This window comes from Amphiprion ocellaris, chromosome 9 (genome assembly GCF_022539595.1).
Source record: "Amphiprion ocellaris isolate individual 3 ecotype Okinawa chromosome 9, ASM2253959v1, whole genome shotgun sequence".
In the NCBI taxonomy this organism is placed as follows: domain Eukaryota; kingdom Metazoa; phylum Chordata; class Actinopteri; family Pomacentridae; genus Amphiprion; species Amphiprion ocellaris.
The window spans coordinates 10,908,310-10,931,603 of NC_072774.1; the positions used below are offsets into that span (position 1 = coordinate 10,908,310).

General features: G+C 38.0%; 1 protein-coding gene across 1 annotated transcript in view; it reads left to right on the forward strand.

Moving 5' to 3' along the window:
* Positions 1-23,294, forward strand: part of nek11 (NIMA-related kinase 11) — a 127,516-nt gene that overhangs the window by 17,952 nt on the left and 86,270 nt on the right. Inside the window, exons 4-6 of the mRNA XM_055013743.1 lie at positions 11,472-11,637; positions 19,965-20,083; positions 20,251-20,315. Coding sequence (XP_054869718.1) covers positions 19,995-20,083; positions 20,251-20,315 — 154 coding nt within the window. The 5' untranslated portion in view covers positions 11,472-11,637; positions 19,965-19,994. The remainder of the gene's footprint in view (positions 1-11,471; positions 11,638-19,964; positions 20,084-20,250; positions 20,316-23,294) is intronic.

The window sequence follows — 23,294 nt, forward strand, 5'->3', positions numbered from 1 at the left end:
GCAACGGTGCCAGCAAAATATCCCCAAAACCTGTGAAAAATACCAGCAAATATTTTGTTCTAATGTACGTACATTTTAAGAACTAATTTTATGGTCAACCTTTGTAAAAAGAATGGTTAGTTTTTTTACACATGTAAAACTTTTACTAGATATTTAGCAAAACTCTGTAAAATATCAAGTAAAAACACATTTACCATTTTTTAATTCTCAATAGACTTAATTTCCTTTAAATAAGGACAAATATCTGAAATGAAATGTTTTATTTATTTAAATACAGTAAGGACTATGTAGTTTTACAGTTAAATTACTATTTTTAAATTAAACCTTTCAAATAAAGACTAATATTTGTTAAATAATAGTAATTAATAATGATGATTTTTAGCAGATTTAAATAGAGTAAAGCTACAGTTAAACACTGAAATTTTTCTCTGGAATTTTGTCCAAGTTTCATGATTGATGAATGACTCCAGAAGAGGACAATTTTTAAAATATTGGTTCTTGAAAACTGAAACAAGTCCTAAACCTTCAAACAAGGGTGGTGCAGTTGCCCCAGAAAGTTCCTGTAAGTGTATATATTTGGATGTCTCCATAGTTTCTACTAAACATTCAGTCTTTGGTTGTTATTTTACCAACTTTGGAGCTCTCTAACATCGCTAGAATTTCATGTGTGGCAAGTTTGGCAGGACAAGATTCCACTTTTTTGATATTTTGACAACAAGTTAATGTGGACTCATTGGCAGGAACAAAAGCTGGTGTTCATAGGGCTCTATTTATCATTTACAGGTTTGTGGTGCTACATGGCTCTCGTTAGCGTCGTTTTGTATCTCTTTATGGTGATTCTGTCTTGTTTTTTTTTATTTTTTGTCCCCTTTCTATTGTTTTGTGTCTCATTTTTCTCTTTTTATTGTGTCAATTATTTGCTATTTTCTCAAAATGTTAATGTGGACTCATTGGTAGATCCACAACAATTGGTGCTCATAGGGGTCTATAGATTACTAAGTTGCGAGCAGCTTCTATGTTGATTTAATGTTAATGGACTAAAACTAGTGTTCTGAGGGCTCTATTTATTGTCATATACAGGCTTGTGGTCCTACATGGGTCTCATTAGGATTGTTTTGTATCTCTTTGTGGTCATTCTGTCTTGTTTTTTTTTTTTTTTTTAAATGTTTGTCCCCTTCCTATTGTTTTGTGTCTATTTTTCCTCTTTCTATTGTGTCAGTTATTTGCTTTTTTGATAAAATGTTAATGTGGACTTATTAGGAGTCTATATATTAATAAATTTCTAGCAGCTTCTGTATTGTCTTAATCCTGAAATTTATCAACACGAGGCAGATTTTTGCCCTAATGAACGTTACCATACGGATACTTAGAACTTAGTTTAAGTTGTTAAATAACAAATAAGTCAACTCTCCATATTTTCAGTCACACGATGAAGAGTCTGGCTGATTTGTTGAACCTAATAGGATTTGCTTGACTTTTTTGCTGCGCAGAGCCACATTTTCACCAGAAATGTATTTAATTTGCACCACTGAAGAAGAATGTCATCAATGTCGTGGCCTTGAAAATCTGTGTTATTTACTATTTCCACTTTGCAGCCGCAGCCAACGTTTATTTTCACTACATATTTATATATATTTAACTGTTATTTCCTTTAGTATTTGACCGGTTGTTCGGAGTATAAGAAGGCAGAAAATGGTTCTCGTTTCTAACCGTGTCCACATACTTCTGGCCGTGTTTTCCTGGATGAACTGAATCAATAAAAATGTTCCGTCTCTGCCTGAGGTGATGCGTGTGAGTCTGTGTGGGTGAAGCGACTCCTCAGAGGTTTTCGGAGCAGCTGTGTGGCCTCGCTGATGAATGTTCCAGTCGACCTCCATCACTGATGGAGTTTCTGACTGAACAAAGGAGCTGGCTGAGGCTCACAGCACAAGTTCATTCAGGAAAACTGTCAGAATCAGCAGCGAGGAAGCGGTTAGTGTGATAGTTAATGTTCAGACAGTGAAGAGGTTTACATGCCTCTGCTGTATCTACTGTCTGTCAACAGTTGGGTTTTTCTTTGTTTTTACTGTATTTTACAGTGCAGAACAATGTGCCTGTGTTTTTGATGACGTTTTTGTGCCTCTTGGTAGTCAGTTTGCATCTTTTTCAGGTCATTTTGTGGCTTTTTTTGGCCATTTTGTGTCTCTTTCTAGTTGTTTAATGTCCTGTATTCATTGCTATTTGTATTAATTTGCATCTCTTTGTAGTCATTTTCATCTCCTTGTGGCTGTTTTGTGTTACTTTGTGGTTGTTTTGGGTCTCTTTCTGGTGGTTTAATGTCATTTTTGTGTCTTTTTTTCTGGTCATTTTGTGTCTGCAGTTGTTTCATGTGTGGGCTTCTATCTTCATGGCCATTTTGTGTCCTTTTGTGGTTGTTTGGTGTCTGTGGTTGTCTCTTCGTTAATGTCTTTTGTCTTTTTGTGGTTGTTTTGTTTTTATTTATGTTTGCTTTGTGCCTCTGTGGTTGTTTCATATCACTTTGTGGTTGGTTTGTGTCTCTTCATAGATGTTTTGTGTCTGCTTGCCAACATCTTGTGTATTTTGTGTTCATTTAACATCTTTTTGTAGTCGAATTGTCTCTCTTGGTAATCTTTTTAGTCTTCTCGTGGCTGTTTTGTGTCACTTTGTGGTTGATTTGGGTCTCTTTCTGGTGGTTTTGTGTCTTTTTGAGGTCGGTTTGTGTCTTTTTTCTGGTCATTTTGTGTCTCTGCAGTTGTTTCATGTTTTGTGGGCTTGTATATTCATGGCCATTTTGTTTCCTTTTGTGGTCGTTCGGTGTTTGTGGTTGTTTTGTGTCTCTTCAGTAATGCATTTTGTCTCTTTGTGTTTTTTTTTGTTTTTATTGAAATTTGCTTTGTGTCTCTGTGGTTTTTTCATATCTCTTTGTGGGTTTTTTTGTGTCTCCTTGTGGGGTTTTTGTCTTTTTGTGGTTGTTTTGTGTCTCTTCATAGATGTTTTGCGTCTCTTTGTGTTTGTGTCTCTTCATAGATGTTTTGTATCTCTTTGTGGTTGTTTTGTGTCTGTTTGCAGACATCTTGTGCCTTTTTGTATTCATTTAGCATCTTTTTGTAGTCGTATCGTGTTTCTTTTTAGTCTCCTTGTGGCTGTTTTGTGTCTCTTTCTGGTGGTTTTGTGCCCTTTTGAGGTCATTTTGTGTCTTTTCTGGTAATTTATGTCTTTCTGGGGTGAGTTTGAGTCTGTGGTTATTTTGTGACTGCACTCAATTTGTGTCCGTTTATAGTCAGTTTAAGTCTTTCTCTGGTATTTTTGAGTCTTTGTTGTCATTTTGTGTTTTTTGTGGTTGTTTTTGTCTCCTTGTGGTTGTTTTATTGTGTATATGTAATATTCCACCTGTTTAATGCTTATTTTTAATTTACATGTATAAAAACCTGAACAGCAACATTACAAATTCATACGTTAAGACGTTTTCACTGTCAGCTCTGAAAGGGAAAATTCTATCTTCAATGCTAACTCAAGTTAATCAGACAAAATTCTCTTTTGCTAATTTGATGTACATAGAGGGTTTAGTCACATTCAGCTCGTCATAAGTGCCTCTTTAAAATGAGTACAGACATCTCTCTTTTATTCACTCAGATGCCTGTTAGCCGTCATCCCAACACAAAAACGCTTTCCCAATAAGACTGACGCAGCAGCATCCTGTGCTCAGCCTGGATGGCAGATATCCAGTAATCAGTGCTTCTTGTTTCCTGTGACATGAAGAGAGAAAGGTCAGGCTGAGGAAAAACACATTAATCATCCAAATAATCATTTCTTCTCTCAGCTGAGATGGAAAAGTTATCGATGAAAGCAAAATGTCAGATTTCCATCAAGTTTTCTGGAGCTCTTGTCATGATCTGTTATTTTCCCGACTTCGTTGCATGAATTACTTGCGACTTTTCCTAAATATCTTGCTGTCAGTTCATGAAGTGCGAGTTATAAGATGTTTCGATGTGCAGCAGGTTAATAGTTTGATGTTGGTGTGGCTTTATCATTAAAGACTCCCTATTTTTGTGGGTGTTTTTGTGTTGTGCAGAGAACATATTGGATACAAGTTCATGTTTACAGACAGTTGGTTCAAACTGCGTAACATATAGACACAGAATGATAAAAAAAATGGGGCAGAAAATTACCAAAAACAGACAGAAGGAGACCACAGTACCACAAAACTGTCCCAAAGAGAATAAAATGACGGAGACGAAACACAGAATGATAGAAATGAGACATCAAATCAATGAAAGCAGACAAAACTGTCTCTCAGTGTTTGTAGAGGTTGTAAAAATGTAACCAGTAAAATATCTAGCATGTGAAGCCTTCATTTGTTCTAGTGTTGGTAACATCTGTGGACTCTTGGAAAAATGTTGGACATGTTGATTCTAGTTTTTTTTTTTTTTTTTTTTCATTTTTGTGACATAAATAACCAAAGAAATTCTACTTTTTCCGATCTGTATCGTTCTGTCATAGGCCACATAAGACAATTCTGAGTTTTCTCTACTTCTCTTCATGGTTGTGCTGTTTTCATAGAGGTGCAGGACTTTATATTGCAGTGACGTATGACCCCCCGGTGAGAAAAAATAGAAGCAAGAAACGCCCATAAACTGCTCAGAGTTCAGAGTGAAATTGATCCCTTCTTGTCGCTGTGTTTCCCAGTGTTTACAGGAAGTCTGATAATGTGAACTTGTCACAAACCGCATGATCGATTGCAGCTCTCAGACTTTCCTCTTCGCCCACCTGCACCCCGCTGACGTTTCAGACGCCATGTTGTGCAGATCCATTCACTTAGCATTTGCGGAGCTCGAAGCAGCAGCTGTAGGTGCCACCAGCCGTCCTCCCATCACAGCGAGTGTTGGACGCCTGCTACGAGGCAACATGGAGCTGTGGCATCTCCCGCTGAGCCGCCATTAACGCCCAGAGAGGTAGCAAGCAAACATGTCCGCCTCCATTATCTCCTCCGTTAGCCACTAACTGGGACGCTAAAGCTGCCGCAGCGTGATGACGGCTGTTTCCTGCTGTCAGTGCGGCTGTATTTATGTGATGGGTTTCATTCACTGTGCAGATGTTCACCTGAGCGACAGGTGAGAGACCAACAGACAGCTGCACACAACGTTAACTATCTCCCATGTAGACGTATAATAAGACAGCAGGTGGGCCTCCAACAGAGGAGCCCAGACTGACACCAGGAGCGTCTCTTTGTGGCTTTTTTGTGTTTGTGTGTGGTCGTTTTGTGTCTCTTTGTGGTTGTTTTGTGTTGTTTTACTGTTGCTTTGTGTCTCTGTGGTTTTGTGTCTATTTGTGGTTGTTTTATGTCTACTTGTGGTTCTTTTGTGTCTATTTATGGTTCTTTTGTGTCTATTTGTGGTTGTTTTGTGTCTGTTTGTGGTTGTTTTGTGTCTATTTGTGGTTCTTTTGTGTCTATGGTTCTTTTGTGTCTATTTGTGCTTGTTTTGTGTCTATTTGTGGTTGTTCTGTGTCTATTTGTGGTTGTTTTGTGTCTATTTATGGTTCTTTTGTGTCTATTTGTGCTTGTTTTGTGTCTATTTGTGGTTGTTCTGTGTCTATTTGTGGTTGTTTTGTGTCTATTTATGGTTCTTTTGTGTCTATTTAGGCTTGTTTTGTGTCTATTTGTGGTTGTTTTGTGTCTCTTTGTGGTCGTTTTGTGTCTCTGTGGTTGTTTTGTGTCATTTTACTGTTGCTTTGTCTCTGTGGTTTTGTGTCTATTTGTGGTTGCTTTATGTCTATTTGTGGTTCTTTGTGTCTATTTATGGTTCTTTTGTGTCTATTTGTGGTTGTTTTGTGTCTATTTGTGGTTGTTTTATGTCTATTTGTGGTTGTTTTGTGTCTGTGGTTTTGTGTCTATTTGTGGTTTTGTGTCCGTGTATGGTCGTTTTGTGTCTATTTGTGGTTGTTTTGTGTCTATTTGTGGTTGTTTTGTGTCTATTTGTGGTTGTTTTATGTCTATTTGTGGTTGTTTTGTGTCTGTGGTTTTGTGTCTATTTGTGGTTTTGTGTCCGTGTATGGTCGTTTTGTGTCTCTTTGTGGTTGTTTTGTGTTGCTTTACCGTTGCTTTGTGTGTCTGTGTCTTTGCATCTCTTTGTGGTTGTTTTGTGTCTGTGTGTGGTCATTTTGTGTTTCTTGTGTCTGTTTGCCAATGTTGCGCATCTCTTTGTGGTTGTTTTATGTCTGCAATTGTTGTGTGTCTCTGTGGTCGTTTTGTGTCTCTGTGGTTGCTTTGTGTCGCTTTGCTGTTGCATTGTGTCTTTGTGGTTGTTTTGTGTCTATTTGTAGTTGTTTTGCTGTTGTTTTGTCTTTTTGTGTTTATTTTTGTCTCATGTTTGTTTTGTGTGTGTGGTTGTTTTGTGTCTCTATGGTTAATTTTTGTCTGTTTGCCAATGTTGCACATCTCTTTGTAGTTGTTTTATGTCTGTTTGCAATTGTTTTGCAAACAGGCTCTGTGGTGGTTTTGCATTTCATTGTGGTTGTTTTTTTTTTTGCCTGTTTGTGGTTGTTTTGTTTCTGTGTGGTTGTTTTGTCTTTTTGTGTTTATTTTTGTCTCATGTTTGTTTTGTGTCTTTGTGTTGTTTGGGTCTTTTTCTGTTTATTTTGTGTTTCTTTGCCATTGTTTTGTGTTATTTTGTGTTTAATTTAGTCTCTGTGCTTGTTATGTGTTTGTTTGCAGAGATTTTGTGTCTTCGTCATATACTTTGTTAAAATTGTAATTTTTGAAGTATGTTAAGTCGTCAGATTGAAGCAGAGTAAAATAAGTAGCTGTGGCATGTAAAGTAATACAATTCCACGTTTGTACTTCTACATTACCCGTCAGCAGTGTTTGTATCTCACTGTCAGTCTTTCTGAGGTTGTCTGTTAAAATCCTCCAGACTCTGGTCCTGGTTTGCAGTTCGGCGCTCGTATTTTTCTGCTCTTAGCCGGCAGAAAGAAACTCTGAAACATCTCGGCACTAATCAGAGTGTCTCACTTCAAACAGCCTCTCACTGTAGTTGCATAGCAACGGAGAGTCGGCACTGCCAGCTCGCTGAAGAAAAGCCTCTCAGTGCACATCATCGTGAGGCTGAATGAACTGAATGAAATGCCTGCACGTTATGAAGCCAGGCTGTACATTTAATTTCCCAGCAGCCGTTTGGCTCTGACAGAGAATCACAGCAGGTAGTGATATACTGAGCTGATGGCAGGTTCATGATCCAACACTTTCTCTCTTTTTGTGTGTCCTTCAAAACATCAAAACTAGTCCAAATGGGACTGATGGGGAAATGACAGCTATAAAAGAGGATTCACTGCATTAACTGCAACAAAATCTGTATCATTTTAGTTTGGGGAACTGAACTGTTTGAGTTTTGTGTCATTACTGTGGTGTTTTCTGTGTGTCAAGTCATTTACTGAAGGAAAACCTCAGATTTTTTATTGTGAGAAAATTTGGAAATGATCACATCTGAGAAGCTCACACCAGAGAATGTTGGACTTCTGTTTGCTCTTAGGTGACTAATTGATTAATGGCTTTTTTCTGGGACATAATGACACTGAGCGCTGAAATCTTTAATGAAGTAAAAACTGTTTATTTCCTCACAGCATGGAAGGATCACTGATTAAGCCCCTGAGCAACAGCCTCTGTGACATTTGTTGTCATAAAATCACAACAAAAAGATACAAACCAACTAAAAAAATATTCAGAATGACCACAAACAACATAAAATGACCACAAAGACACACACGATTACCACAAAGAGACATGATATGACTACAAATAGAAACAAAATGATCGAAAAAAAAGACACAAATTGGTCATAAAGATACACAAACCCGCGCTACGAGAAACAAAACCCCCACAGGGACGCACAAAATAGTAACAGAAGCACAATATGACTCAGAAGAGTCAAAAGATGATGAAAAAGACACTGAACCAAGACAATGAGATGCAAAACAACCACCAACATAGACAAAACGACCACAGAGAGCGACAAAATGACCATACAGACACAAAATAACTACGAAAACAACCACAAAGAGACAGAAACCCTCACAAAATAACACAAAACCAAAAAGACACGTTCCAGCCACAAAGAAATACAGACCCAACATGAAACACAAAATGCTCACAAAATGATCACTGTCAGAAAACAACTGCAAAAGGACGCAATCCTGCTACAAAGTAAGACAAAATGACCACAGAGACACAAAATGACTTCGAAGAGAGAGAAAAAATCCACAAGAAGACATAAACCCTCACAGAGAGATACAAAACCCCCACAAAGTGACACAAAACCAGTCAGGAAACGGCCACAAAGAGATACAGATCAACCACAACGAGACACAACAGGACCACAAAGAGAAAAAAATGATCGCAGAGACCCACAAAATGAAGAAAACCACTGCACAGGGACACAACCCAGCTACAAAGAGACAAAATGATCACGAGACACAAAACAACCACTAACTTACACAAAGCAAACATGATCCAAAAATTAACACAAAAAGGAAAAAACAACAGCAAAACAACCACAAAGAGACACAAACCAACCACAAACATACACAAAACAACCACAGGGACACAACCCGGCTACAAACAGATACAAAATGACAACAAAAAACAAAAAGTGACTACAAAGACACACAAAAGTACCACAGACAGAGACAAAATTATCACGGAGACAAAATGACTACAAAAAAAATCTGAAAATAGCCACAACGGGACACAAACCCTCACAAAGAGACACACAATGATAATAAAGATGCACAAAACAACTACAGAAAGAAACAAAATCACCACAGAGACGCAAAGACATTATCACAGAGGCACAAAATGTCAATGGCACAAAACAACCACAAAGAAGCACAAATCGCCTACAACCTCCTCTGCTGCTTCCAGTCTTGTGGTATCAGAGCTCAGATATCTTTGATCTGATCCGTTTGGTGTCTTTTACCGACTTTATGAATCAAAGCTCCATGATTCAACATCTGTGGATGTTACGTGGGTGTGTGAGTGTGTTAACGAGGTCGACGAGGACCGACACTCATGGAACATCCACGGCCTGAGTCTCATCCGCAGCATCCCAACATGAAGAGATGCAGCACAAACGGGTCTGCAGCTGTGACAGACAGGATTTAGCGAAGACAAAGAGCCACGGCAGCCTGAACTAAAACGCTTTAGCTCGCCTAAAATGACATTTCAAAAACAATCCCGTCTTATTCCATTTCATTTTAGTCCTTTTTGCTTTGTAATTATTTTTTTCAGGGAAGATTAAATAGACAAGGTAAAAACCGTGACACGGAATGTAAATTAAGCCTATGCCTGCATTAATGAAGATCACAAAAGGAAACAATACATGACAAAAACGAACAAAAAAGCAGACAAAAGACATCAGTTATATTAAGTGAAGCCTTTTATAGTCTGTTACATGAAAATTACCTTTCAGCCACAACAAATTACAGACGTTTAAACTGACACAAACAATAATAACCTCATCAAAAATCTACATCTTTAGTCATTTCATCACTTCTGGCTAACAACCACAATTAACGGAACTGTTTGCTAACCTGAACTAAACCTGTTTAGCTGTTAAACCTTTTAATCTTTTTATTTTTACTCACTGTTTGCTCAGTTTTTATTAGAATATGCACTTCTATAGAAACAGCTAAAGAATGTCTTCTATCCAGTATAACACAATTATAATTACAGAGATCTCAAAAAAGAAACATGTAAAAAAGCCTGTTTTAATAGTAATTTTTACACTGTGGTTGTTTCATGTCTTGTTCATGCTGATTTGTGTTGTTACTCTGCCAAGGAACGTGGCGGAGTTATGTGATGATCGGTGTTGGTTTGTCTGTCTGTCTCGTTTTTCTCATTTTATGTCTTGTTTTATTTTTGTTTTCTGTCTGCTTTATATCATTTCCTATCTCTTTGGGACAGTTTTGTCTTTTTGTGTTCCTTCTGTGTCATCCCCCTTCTGTCATTTTGTGTGTCATTTTTTTATTCCCTGCCTCATTGTGGTCGAATCTGTGGGATGGTTTTTCTGTAGTTTTGTGAACATGCTTACACAAAAACAACTTTAAAGAATCATGCCCAAGTTTATCTATATGATTGAATAGCTTTCTTTCAGCATTATACAGTTCTGTTGGATGCTCTTAATTTACTTGTGTTAGATCAACTTTGTGTACTGGTGTAATTTAAAATTATTACTGTAAAACTAGTTGGTCCAACTGGATTAAATTAAATCAGACCCTATACTAGAAAGTAAGTTGAAAAAATATTGCAGAATTGCTTGATGCTGAAGAAAGCTATTTAATTTTGTGGAAATACACTCCATGATTTTTTTTAATGTTCATTTAAATGTTTATCTCAACATAAATTAATCTAATGAATGGTAATTAGTTCAATATCATGCAAAAACTACACGATTTAACTGTCTCCATCCTGGAAACACGAAATTATATTGTGCTAAATACAGGTTACAATTTAGCAAAAAACAAACAAAAGAAACAGGCAGTCAATTTCTCATGTTATTTAACTCTGAATTCTAAATTAAACCAACTTCAGGTTTTTAAACTACGATATCTGATAGCTTCAGGCTGATAATCCTTGAACGCACAGGTAGAATATGCACAGGCTGTGTGTGAAGCCACTGCTGTGATAAACTGAACCCAGTAAACGGGTTTTATTTCCAGCAGTTTGACTCTGATGCTTGGAGCAAGGTGAAGCCAGGTGGTGAAAGAGGCGGCGAGCTAATAAAGCAGATCCTCCATTTCACCTGTTGACCTGCTCACCGCTGTAACGAGAGCTGAAGAGCCGAGCAGCAGCTGATTACCTCCCTCATGACGGACCTTTCATACCCACACTGGCTGCTTTATTACGCCTCTGTTAGCTTCATGCTAACGTTAGCCATCAGTCTGGATGTGACGGGCACTGATTCATGTAAAGCGAGTTCTCTGATCCTGCAGACCGATTTCCTGCGGTAGTTAAGATCATAAAACAAAACAACATGTTGACAAATGAACAAAAAGCATCAGTTATATTAAATTATACCGCAGCTTTTTCTATATTGTCACATGCAAATAACCTGTGTTTAGCCACAGCAGGTAGAAGAGTTGATTGCAAACCTTCCCTTTAAATTGACACAAACAACAATAAACACACACAAAAAAATAAATTTCTAATTACTTTATCAATTCTAGCTAACAACTATACTTAACTGAACTGTTAGCTAACCTCAACCAAACACGTTTAGCTGTTTAACCCCCTGAACTTTTTGTGGTCAATTTGTGTCTCTTCGTATGTTTTTATCCCCTTGTGGTCGTTTTGTGTCTGTGGTTGTTTTGCACCTCTTTGTGTTGGTTTGATGTCTCTTTGTGGTCATTTTCTGACTCTTCTGAGTTCTCCTTTGATTCTTTTGATTCTCTTTGACCTCTGACCTCCGTCTTCCCTGCAGGAAGGTGCTGAAGCAGATTCCTCTGGGCGACCTCCGACCTGACGAGACGGTCCGAGCCACTCAGGAGGCCCAGCTGCTGTCTCAGCTGCACCACCCGGCCATCCTCAGCTTCCACCACAGCTTCCTGGAGCGAGACGCCTTCTGCATCATCACAGAGTACTGCCAGGTAACGCCCACTCATGGCTCCAGAATAACTTATTCACTAGCAGCACTGGTGCGCCGAAGTTTCCATTCCTTTGGGGCAGCATCACCACAACCACTAATCCAACTGGCATCCGGAAGAATTGTTGACTTTGCAAAACCTGGTTTGGTGTTGATGTACAGATAATCAGCTATTTGAGAATTGAAATTGGTAAAATATTTTATTAAAAAAAACAGAATTTGTCACCACTCTTTCTCTGATATATTGTAGATATTAAACTATTTGCATTTTTGCAGCCTCTAGAGACAGTTTTGTCTTTTTTGACAGTTTTGTTATTTTGTCTCGTTTTTCTCATTTTGTGTCTTGTTTTGGTCATTTCATGTCTCTTTTGGACAGTTTTGTCTTTTTTAGGCATTTTGAGTCTGTATTTGGTAGCTTGCGGTCCTATTTTTATTGTTTTGTGTCTCCTTTTTGGCGTATTTTGTGTCTTTGGGACAAATTTTCGTCTTTGTGGTCATTTTTTTCTCATCTTTGTCATTTTCTACCTTGTATTTATTATTATTTTGTGTCTCGTTTTTGTTGTTTTATGTGTCTTTGGGGCAGTTTTGTCTGTTTGTAGTTGTTTTGTCTCCAGACACTATAGCTATTCAACTATGTACATTTTTACCAAAAATTTGATGATTTGTCTTGTTTATGTCATTTCATGGGACAGTTTTGTCCCATTATGATCGTTTTCTTTTGTCTGTTTCCCTCCTGTCATTTTGTGTCTCATTATTCAAATTTTTTGTCTCATTTTTGTTTTTTGTCTGGTTTCAGTCATTTTGTGTCTCTTTGGGACAGTTTTGCTTGAACTTATATAACATTTATATAACAACCCTTCACCCCTACCCCATGCCCAAAGTCATGTTAGAAATAAAGAACTCTAAAACACAGGGATTGAGGAACTGAGGAAACACTATCCTAAATTACACATGCAATGAGAAAACACTAGATGAGATCAAATTAAATAAAAATAGATAAAATAAGATAATGAATAAATTTAAATTACAAAAAGATAGAAATAGAAGCCAAAGATTATAAAAACAGAATAAGAGATATTAAAATGCAGTAATAAAATGTACATAATGTTCACTTGATTGTAGGAGACAAAAATTGGGATTGTTGTTGATAGCAGTTTCACTTTTCAGCTCCAGCATTGCCTTCACTATCGTGATTGAGTGTATTGAGCTATTTTTTCTGTTTAACTCGGTCTGTATCTGCATTTTTTATCATCAGGTGTGTCCAAGTCGGACCTCTGTGTCTCCACATTTACTCTTTTCAAATAATCCACCTTTGGCAACAGTGAAGTGGAAAAGACTGACTGAGCCAGTAAGGACGAAAAAGTTCTATTTTGAACCACATAGTTCACTCACAAGCTGCCAAAAATAAGCTAGCTTTCCAAATTAGCCTAATGATCATCACACACACACACACACACACACACACAAATAGGACCATTTGAAACTTTAAAAATGTGAGGAGGGGCATCAGGTTCTGTTCTTTTAGTCTTTTTAGTACCACAGTGAGACCTGAGAGTTCCTGATACCGAACCAGACCAACATCTATCAAACAAGCGACCTCTACAGATACAGAAATAAGACCTTTTTAGTTTCCCCTGTTGCTTTAAACCTTATTTCCATCATACTCCGTGCTGCCCCAGTATTTCTCTTTTCGGTTGTTTTCTCACTTGGAGTCGTCAATAACATTTTATTAGTTTTCATGTGTTTTGTCTAATTGCTGGGCGTCGAACTCTCAGCTCACCACTTCGTCGTAATCAATTATTTATTGATTTTTTTCATCCAACAAACACACAAAGAAAGACAATGCAAAGTAAAATCAGGAAAAAACGGGAGAAGAGCGAGGAAGAGGAGCAGCTCCAATATCCAATAAAGACAACATGATCAATGTGGCTCTAAACAGAGATTAAAGCTGGTTATTACCTTTCATTAACTCCACACAATGTTCCCAACAGCAGCAGCTCATAGGAGTCTTAAAACACTGAACTGTTTAGAAGCTAATAACTCCCTGAACTCTGAGCAGTTTGTTTTGTTATTTTGCTTAATTTTTTCGCCCTATATGCTCATTCTTTACTGCAATTTGAATTCCTGCACCCACCCACAATAAAACTATTTAATGGTTATTTATGTTACAAGAAATGTGAAAAATGTAGAATCAATATGTTCAACATTTTCCAAAATATCCACAGGTGTTACCAACACTGGAACGAATGGAGGCTCCACATGCTGTAGATATTTAACTATTTACATTTTGACAGCTTCTGCAAGCAGTTTGGTCTCTGATTTTGTGTCTCATTTGTCTTGTTTTGTGTCTCCTTTTGGTCTTCTGCTGTTTCTTTGGTACAATTTTGTCTCCTATTGTTTTGTGTCTCATCTCATTTTCTGTCTTTCTGAGAACTTTGTCTCTTTGCGCTTGTTTTGTCTCGTCTTCGCCTGTCTTCTGTCATTTTGTTTGTCATTTTTGTTGATTTTTGTCTCACCTATGTAGATTCATGTCTCATTTGCCTTATTTTACATCCCATATTTGTAGTTTTCTGTATGGTTTATATTGTTTAATGTCTCCTTGGGACAGTTAAGTCTTTTTATGTTCCTTTTGTCTCGCCCACCTTCTGTCCTGTTTTGGTCATTTACTGTCTCTTCGGGACAATTTTGTCTCCTTGCTCTTGTTTTGTTACTCAGTTTATCTCATTTTTGTTGTTTACTGTCTAGTTAATGTTGTTTTGTGTCTCTTTTGGAGAATTTTGTCTCTTTATGTTCCTGCTGTGTCGTCTCTGCCTCTCTTTTGCCATTTTGTTTGTCATTTTTGTTTATTTGTCTCACTTATTCATCTCTCATTTTTATCAATTTGAGACCTGTTTCTGTTGTTTTCTGTCTAATTTATGTTGCTTTGTATCTGTTTTTGACAGTTTTGTCTCTGTATTCTCTCTGTCTCATCCCATTTATTATCCCCATGGGACTGTTGTTCTGTTGTTCTGTGTCTCATTGTTGTCATTTTGTTTCTTGTTTTTGTTTTGTGTCTCATGTATGTGATTTTGTGTAGCATTTTTGTTTCGTTGTTTTTTTTGTGGCTTCATGTCTCTTGGAAATTTTGTTTGTTTATCTCATCTTTGTCACCTTTCTGTCATTTTGTGTCTCGGTTTTGCTGATTTATGTCTGATTTATGTCAATTCCTGTCTCATTTGTCTTGCTTTTTTTGATTTGTGTTCCTTTATGTCGCTTCAATATCTTTTTGGGTGTTACCAACACTGGAAAAATATTATCACACAACACACTCTAGATAACACTCTAGAATTAACTATTTGGCTTTCTAATTAGTTTCCACTCTTGTCTCATTTCTTCTGTATAGAAACACTGCCTGCAGTTCAGCTGAAAACTTTTGACCGAGTCAGTTGTGGCTCATATTGAATTTCAAGTGATTTAAATGAAATTTTACAATTTAAGTTTCCCAACGGAACCGCAAATCACACATGTTCAAGGCCAAAAAGTTGAAAATCTGTCAGTTTTTTCTGCTTTTACATTTTCTGGCTGATCATTTTTGTCATTTTGGTGATTATTCTGAAAAGGCAACATGCCTGTCAAAGCTGCTGGCAGGTTTTGAAGTTCTGAGGTTTGCTCATTATTTGGAATAAGCCAAGAATTAATGATAAAAATGTAAAATGATATGAATAAATTGACTCCTGCTATCGATTCTTGCTTTATTTATTCCCTATTTATTTTGGCATTTCCTGTCTGCTTTTACTCACTGTCTCAGGTGTCTTTACACTTCCCAGTCTTTGTCTGTTTTCCTGCTTGTGTGATTTCCTGCCTGCCTGCCCCAGTGTGTTCCACCTGTGTGTGATTGTCTTCCTGTTCCAGTGTGTATGTTTGTAAATACTCACCTCTTTCCTCATGGTTCTTGCCAGTTGGACTTCTGTCATCTTGCCAGCGTCTCATCACTTTTTCTCCATGCAATCTTCCCTGTGTTACTTGTCTTTTGTGTTTCTTTAATGTTTTCCTTCATTTACGTCGTGTTTTTGTTGTCTTTTGGGTTTTTGAGTTACTTTTGCATGCTCCTTGTGGTTTGCTTTTTGGTATCAGCTTAGATTAAAGTTTGCCTATTGTTAATTTTACTTTTGTTGTCAGTGTCTGTATTTTGGTTCGTTCACTCATTGTTTCTCCCAGGTAGTACGACAATGGAACCAACAAATTTCCTTGGTCAAGGTCCTTAGTGCTGCCCTGCCTACTTACCTGGTGTTGTATCTACTCTCAGATGTTCTTTGCTTTGGATTAAAGTGTCTGCTAAATGAAATTGTAAGGGCTGTCACAGATGTGGCGATTAAAATATACTCTGGGATCAGAAATTTTTCCCAAGCAGATGAAGTTAGGCAAGCCTTGTGTACCATTGGATGGATTCATCCCCTCTGTTGGATGTAGGTCTAGAGGTGGACAGATTCTAGTCCACTAACCCCCGGCTGGCTGGCTGGCTGGCTGGCTGGCTGGCTGGCTGGCTGGCTGGCTGGCTGGCTGGCTGGCTGGCTGGCTGGCTGGCTGGCTGGCTGGCTGGCTGGCTGGCTGGCTGGCTGGCTGGCTGGCTGGCTGGCTGGCTGGCTGGCTATCTATCTATCTATCTATCTATCTATCTATCTATCTATCTATCTATCTATCTATCTATCTATCTATCTATCTATCTATCTATCTATCTATCTATCTATCTATCTATCTATCTATCTATCTATCTATCTATCTATCTATCTATCTATCTATCTATCTATCTATCTATCTATCTATCTATCTATCTATCTATCTATCTATCTATCTATCTATCTATCTATCTATCTATCTATCTATCCTTAGAATTTGACTGCATTTTTAAAGTAATTTCAAAAAATAGAAATGTAATTGATACGATGAGCTGCAGATGACTCAAGCAAACCTGTGCACAGTTGCTTTAGAACTGCACTGTAAAAATTTCTGTTTTTATAACAGTTTAACTAGTGTTATCTGACACATTTTCTTATTTCAAGATATGATGTCATAAAATCACATAAAAAGGTATTCATTTACATATTGACTGTAAAAACTGTGAGTAAAACTGTTTATTTGCAATGTTTGGCCATAAAATTACGCCGTTCAACTATATTAAAATCACCTAAAAAATGTCAATATTCTACAAATATTTACTATTGTTTCAGTTTCTTTATGATTTTATACTTACAACATTCCACCAGGTTTTATGTCTGTTTTCTGGCACCGTCGCTGTTCGATTTTCAGTTATTTTTCCAATTTGCTGCATGTGAGCTGGAGGAGAAAATGAAGCCGTAACGTGGAAGTACAGCTTCTCCGTCTTTGTGTTTTCATTGCTGCTGTCTCGGTTACGGCAGGTACTATCTTCACACTTCGCTAATGAACCTCACTCTGCCTCCACTCGGGTTTTTCTCCACCTCCCACTCGGCGTGTCCTCCTCGGCTCTTCATCCACGTCACACGGTGGTGGTCCTCCCTCATCGTTATCCCCCTTCCTCCCCCCTGCAGCACCGCTCTGCCTCCCCCTTCCACACCGAGACTCTGAAGCTCAAGCGCTGCCTGAAGCTTTAATTACCCGCTCTCCTCTGCAGAACAATTCAGAGCTGCACTCATTTCTCTGCTGCTAACTGGCTGTTTTTTTTGTTTTTTTTTTAATTTTCCTACAGGTACACAAGTATAAGCACATAAACCCAACAGCTCCAGAAAACTGTATTATGTCTATTGTGGGGATTTATTCTGATTCCAAACACTGAGATATGAAGTCAGAGGCTCTCCAATGAAATAGCATGTGCACTCCGAGACCCTCACAGCTATTGTTTCTTGGCAGACCATTACCCACAATCCCCTGCAGAGCTGTGGAGGACTCTGGGGTTTCGCTGCAGCCTAATAGACTGAACAAAAAAAAGTCAGTTCTACGGCTGTTCACAGGGAAATGCAGAAAGGAGCATGAGCGTGCTTTAATGTTAATATTTAAACCGACTTTCATGTGTAAAGCGGCTTTTCAAGGATTTTCCAAGAAGAATATCTCATTAGCTTTGTTCCACATCCCTGAATCGGTCAGCTCTTCTCAGATTTGCACAGAGAGTCACGTCGTCACCTTTTGTTTCACCAACTGGAAAACCCAACCGAGCTAGTTGGAGATGTGTGGGTAAAATTAAAGAGAAAAGCAGAACAGAGGTTGACAGAGTGAAAAATAAAAGGTTTGTAGAACTGGAGAAGAGTCAGCGGCGATTAATGAAAGCACCTAATGTAGTGTAATGTACGGAAGCCTGGAGTTGATGCGCACCGTTTGTAATCAAGCTTATAGCATCTTTAGCTCGTACGCAGCACACTTCTGTTGAATTTGATTTGAACACGACACAGAAATGTGTTCTAGTGAGAATAATGTCAGTGACAGAAAAACATCCTTTCTGAGGGTTGAAAAGGCAAAAAAGAAAGAGCAAACTTGATTATATCCAGATCAATGCGCATATCAAACAGAATACGTGTCTGATATGCGCATTGATATTTCAGAATTAACTATCAGCTTCATTTATGCAAAGCCTTAAGTTGGACAAAGTGCTGAACTAGAGTTTCCATACACTAGTCTTCAGCATCTAATGGCCCCTGTAAGTCAGAATTTTTAATGATGGAATCACTGAAACATGTGTCTCTGTTACACAAAACAATCATTCATTTTGGTTCTTCATTGATATATTATAGGTCTTCTAGAAATATGACCTATACAGAATTTGACAATTCCAATTCACAATGCAAAGATTTGAATTACAGATCATTGTGACTTGAATTTTGAAATGTTTGGATTTCAATTTCAGAATGTGCAATGTGAAATATATGCATTTTGGTTCTTTCATAGGTTGGTTCTAGGTCTTTTGTAAATTGGACAAAATCTTCTGGGTCAAAAATGTAAATACAGCTATGTGACTATTTGGTTCAATGTCATTTGGCCATTTTCACCTCAGCTAGGAGCTTTTGGTAGCTGTCCGCAAGCTTCTGGTTGTATCTTTGACCTCCTCTTGACTGAATCGGTACAGCTAAACTAAATTTGTTGCCTTTCTGAGACAATCTTGTTTCTGTATCTCAGTCTTGATGGAGTTTAAGTCAGATCTTTGGGGAATCTAAAACCTTAGTTCTAGCCTGATATAGCCATTTCTTTACCACTTTTGAAAAGGTCTGCAGGCCTTTTGATGTGTGTTTTGGGTCAGTGTGTTGTTGGAACACCAGTTAACACTGTTACGGTTTACAGTTTGGAATGGTGTGATTTGAATTTTATAACGTCAGGATTTTTATTTTTGAAAGTTCAATCTATGAGCTTCTGGTTGTATCTTTGACCTCCTCTTGTCAGAAGTGGTGCAGTACAAGTTTAAGTTTGGGACTTTGAGGGTACCTGTCTAATTCTTGCTTCATTTCTTTACCACTTTTTATGTGTGTTTTCAGTCATTGTTTTGTTGGAACACCAAACTGTGTCCTAGACCCAACCTTCGGACTGATGATTTTAGGTTTTACTGAACATATGGAGGTAATCCTCCTCATTCAGTGTTTAATTTACTTTGTGCAAAGCACCAGTTCCACTGGCAGCAAAACAGCCCCCGAGCATAATACTGCCACCATCGTGTTTGATGTTCTTGGAGTTAAATGCCTCACCTTCTCTCCTCCAAACATATTTCTGGTCATTGTGGTCAGATAGCTCCATTTTTCTTTCATCTGACCACAGAACTTTCCTCCAAAAGGCCTTGTCTTTGTTCATGTGATCAGCAGCAAACTTCAGAAGAACTTTAAGGTGCTGCTTCTAGAAGAAGGACTTCTTTCTTGTATGGCAGCCTCTCTGTTCATGGTGATATGAAGTACACTTGACTGTGGACACTGACAGCTGTGTTCCGGCAGCTTCTAATTCATTACAGACCTGCTTTTTGGTGATTCTTGGTTGACTCTTGACCATCCTGACCAATTGTCTCTCAGCAGCAAGTGATAGTTTGTGTTTATTTTGCTACCTGATCTCAGTATTGTTACACATCAGCCAGAAATTTAGTAAACTTATGGACAAGAAGTGCGGAAAACAAAATACCGAAAATTGTATTGAATTAGTAACATTTTTATAGGGATGGAGCGGAATGTAATATGTGTTGAGTTTAAGTCCTGAAACATGGTTTTGTGGTGAGAAAATTAAATAGAGAAGATTAAGCTCAGTGAAAGTGTTTCCAAAGCAGCTGCTGCAGGAAGCTTCAATGAAACGGTTTATATTATTGCTGAGCACCTTCAGGGTTAAGACTTGAATTTCCTGTTTGTCTCTCAGGATCGGGATCTGGACTGTAAGCTGCAGGAGATGAAGCGAGCTGGGCGGAGCCTCCCCGAGAACCAGGTCATTGATTGGCTCATCCAGCTGCTCCTCGGCCTTCACTACATGCATGACAGGTGAGGATGTGGTCACCATGGCAACATGCACTCCCTCCCTACATGCTAAAGTTTGTTGGCTTTTCGTCCTGCACATTTTGTCAATAATTGGCTTCATGTGTGACTTCATCGCTTTACTGTGGAAGGCTAACATCTTTCAAACTCATACAGATGTATTTTTAATCTAGGCGAATCCTCCATCGAGATCTGAAGGCCAAAAACGTCTTCCTGAAACGAAACCTCGTTAAAATCGGTGAGTTTCCTCCTCTACTGCTGTAAAAGCTTGTGGCGCTTTATCTGTGTTTGCCTGTGTGTTACAAATTCTCTCATGCTGCCTAAGAGCGCTCTTTCCTCTGACTAACAACAACAAAACCTCTTGAACCATAAATAGCGTGCCTCCGGTTAATAATGAGTCCACATTAACACAGGAGGATTTACTCTGAGTCGGTTCTGTTTGGAGTGTAAACTCAGCAGATTGTTGCTGCTGCTGCCGTCTGCACTTTTTGGACTTCAGCCAAAACTCTCTGGTGGCAGTTTTTAGTTTGCTGATCGCCAGCTGCACACACAGACTGAAGACCGACTCCACAGAGGGAAGAGATGCTGCAGATTAGAGGGACAACCCCCCCAACTTTGTGACAAAATAGGACTGAACACAGTGTTGGGGAAAAAATTCATCTCATGGCTGGTTGTCAAATATTCACACCAACATTTGACCCTGGCATGCAGCAGCTACAGATAAAGGTGATTTACTGATGCCACGTGGTCATCTGTCTGAAAGCTGGAGATCCACAATGCACTAATGGATTCACAGAGGAGGCTCAGGAACAGAAACGGATGGTTGTTGAACAGACTCACCGTTTGCAAAACTATTTGCAGCTGAAGGAGAAGGGCAAGAAGCATTGTTGATGATGTCAGCTGATTTCTACAAAACACCTCCAAAAAGTTAAAAAGAAACAATGGAAAAATGGCCAGCAACAGACACAAAAAGACACAAAACAGTCACAAAGAGATGCAAAACAGCAACTAAGAGACAGAAAAATAACCTCAGAAACACAGAGAGATAAAGCAGTCACAAAGAGACACAATGTCACACGCAGATACAAAACAATTACAATGAGATACACGACCAAGAAGAGATGCGAAGAAACACAGAACAACTACAAAGAGACACAAAACAACCACAAAGAGATACAAAACAACAACAAAAATACACAAAGAAACACAGAACAACTATAAAGACACACAAAGCGATGACAAGGAGACACAACAACTACAAAGAGACACAAAACTGCTACAGAGATACAAAACAAGAACAAAGAGGCACAAAACAGCAACAAGACACAAAAAGTCACAAAACAACCACAAAGAGAAACAAAACAATGACAAAAAGACACAAAGAGCCACCAAACAACTACAAAGACACACAAAATGACCAAAGAGACAAAAACAATCACAGAGACACACAATATCAGTTTTTATTGTCATTTCCAGCCAAAATAAACCTATTGGTCAAATAAAATTCACTTTAAGTCAGATTTTGGCATGAGGATGAATAATGTGGGGTTCTCTGTATTATTGCTACCTGTGTTAAAAACAGTTTCCCCAGGATGTATTTGTGTTTTCACATGACTGTATTTGTGACACCAGTTACAATTCCGGGTTATAAGGCGTACAGGAGGGACCGAGAAGGAAAAGGGGGAGGCGGGGTCCTCGTGTACATCAAAGAATGCTTTCAGAGTCAACAAATAGACTTACCAACAAAAACTGTGGAGTGTGTTGGTGTGAAGATTACTCTTTCACCACAAATGTCTTTTATTATACTCTCAGTGTATAGACCACCAAATACACCTGTTAAATTTTATGTTGGTTTGAAAGAAATTTTGAAGAGGTGTGAAAGTAGTGAAGTGCTTTTAATGGGCGATTTTAATGCCAATTGGCTGAATAAAAAGGAAAGGAAAAATCTTAAAGATTTAACAAATGCAATGCAAATGACTCAACTGATCACTACACCAACCAGAATTGGAAAAACATCTCAAACATTAATCGATTTAATATTTACTAATAAAAAAGATAGAATATCCAAAACCTACAATTTCATTATGGGATTGTCTGACCATAATCTCACCTTGGTAGTTAGAAAGTTAAATAAATCACGCTATAAAAACGAGCAAAAAATAAATAATTTAAAATTCCCATATATCTCCAAGAAAAATCGAGCTCTTCTAGAGCGAGATATTAAAGAAATGGACTGGTGTGGCAAAACTGACAATTGTTGCAACCTCTCCTGTAAAAATATTTTATCCGCGATAAAACAGATCATTGATAAATATACACAACTCAAATCTAAAAAAAGCAATAAAAAGCTACTGCCTTGGTTTAATAGTACTCTCTGGGACCTTATGAAACAGAGAGACCTTGCTCTTAAAAGGTTCTTTAAATCTAAACTTAATACGGATTTCTATACATATAAATTCTTACGAAATAAAGTCATTACACAGCTTAGAAGTGCAAAAGCAAATTTCTACTTAAATATGATAAAAGATGCAAAAGGAAATACCAAGCTATTATGGAAAAGTATGGACAACCTATCTGGTAGGAAAAATAAGAGTTTTGAGTCTCTACAACTTAAAGCAAATGGATCCATCCTAAACAATAACACAGAGCTAGCATTATATTTTAACCAATATTTTCTTAACTGTGCATTGGATTTGGCAGGCTCATTCTCTCAAATAAGCTGTGTCTCTAAATTTCAGTGTGATGAGTCTTTTTTAAAATTGCACACAGTTGATCAAAGCAATGTTTTAAAATGTATATCTATGCTAAATAGCAGTAAAACTAAGGATATTTTTGGTATAGATACAGTATTTTTAAAAGAACATAAGGAAACTTTCACACCAGCTTTAACCAAAATGATTAACCAGTCTATACTTGAGAGCACCTTTCCCACAGTTTTAAAAACAGCCATAATCAAGCCTATACACAAGTCAGGAGACAAGCTTCAGGTCTCAAACTATCGGCCAATAAGCATTCTTCCCTCAATCTCAAAAGTCTTGGAAAAAGTAGTAGCAGAGCAGCTCATGGATCATCTTAATTCACTGGAGATGTTACACCCAGTCCAGTTTGGGTTTAGAAAACAATATTCCACAGAGACTGCCTGCTGCTATCTAACGGAGAAGATCAAGTCCAGACTTGATGGGGGAGGAGTGGTAGGAGCTGTCTTTCTTGACTTGCG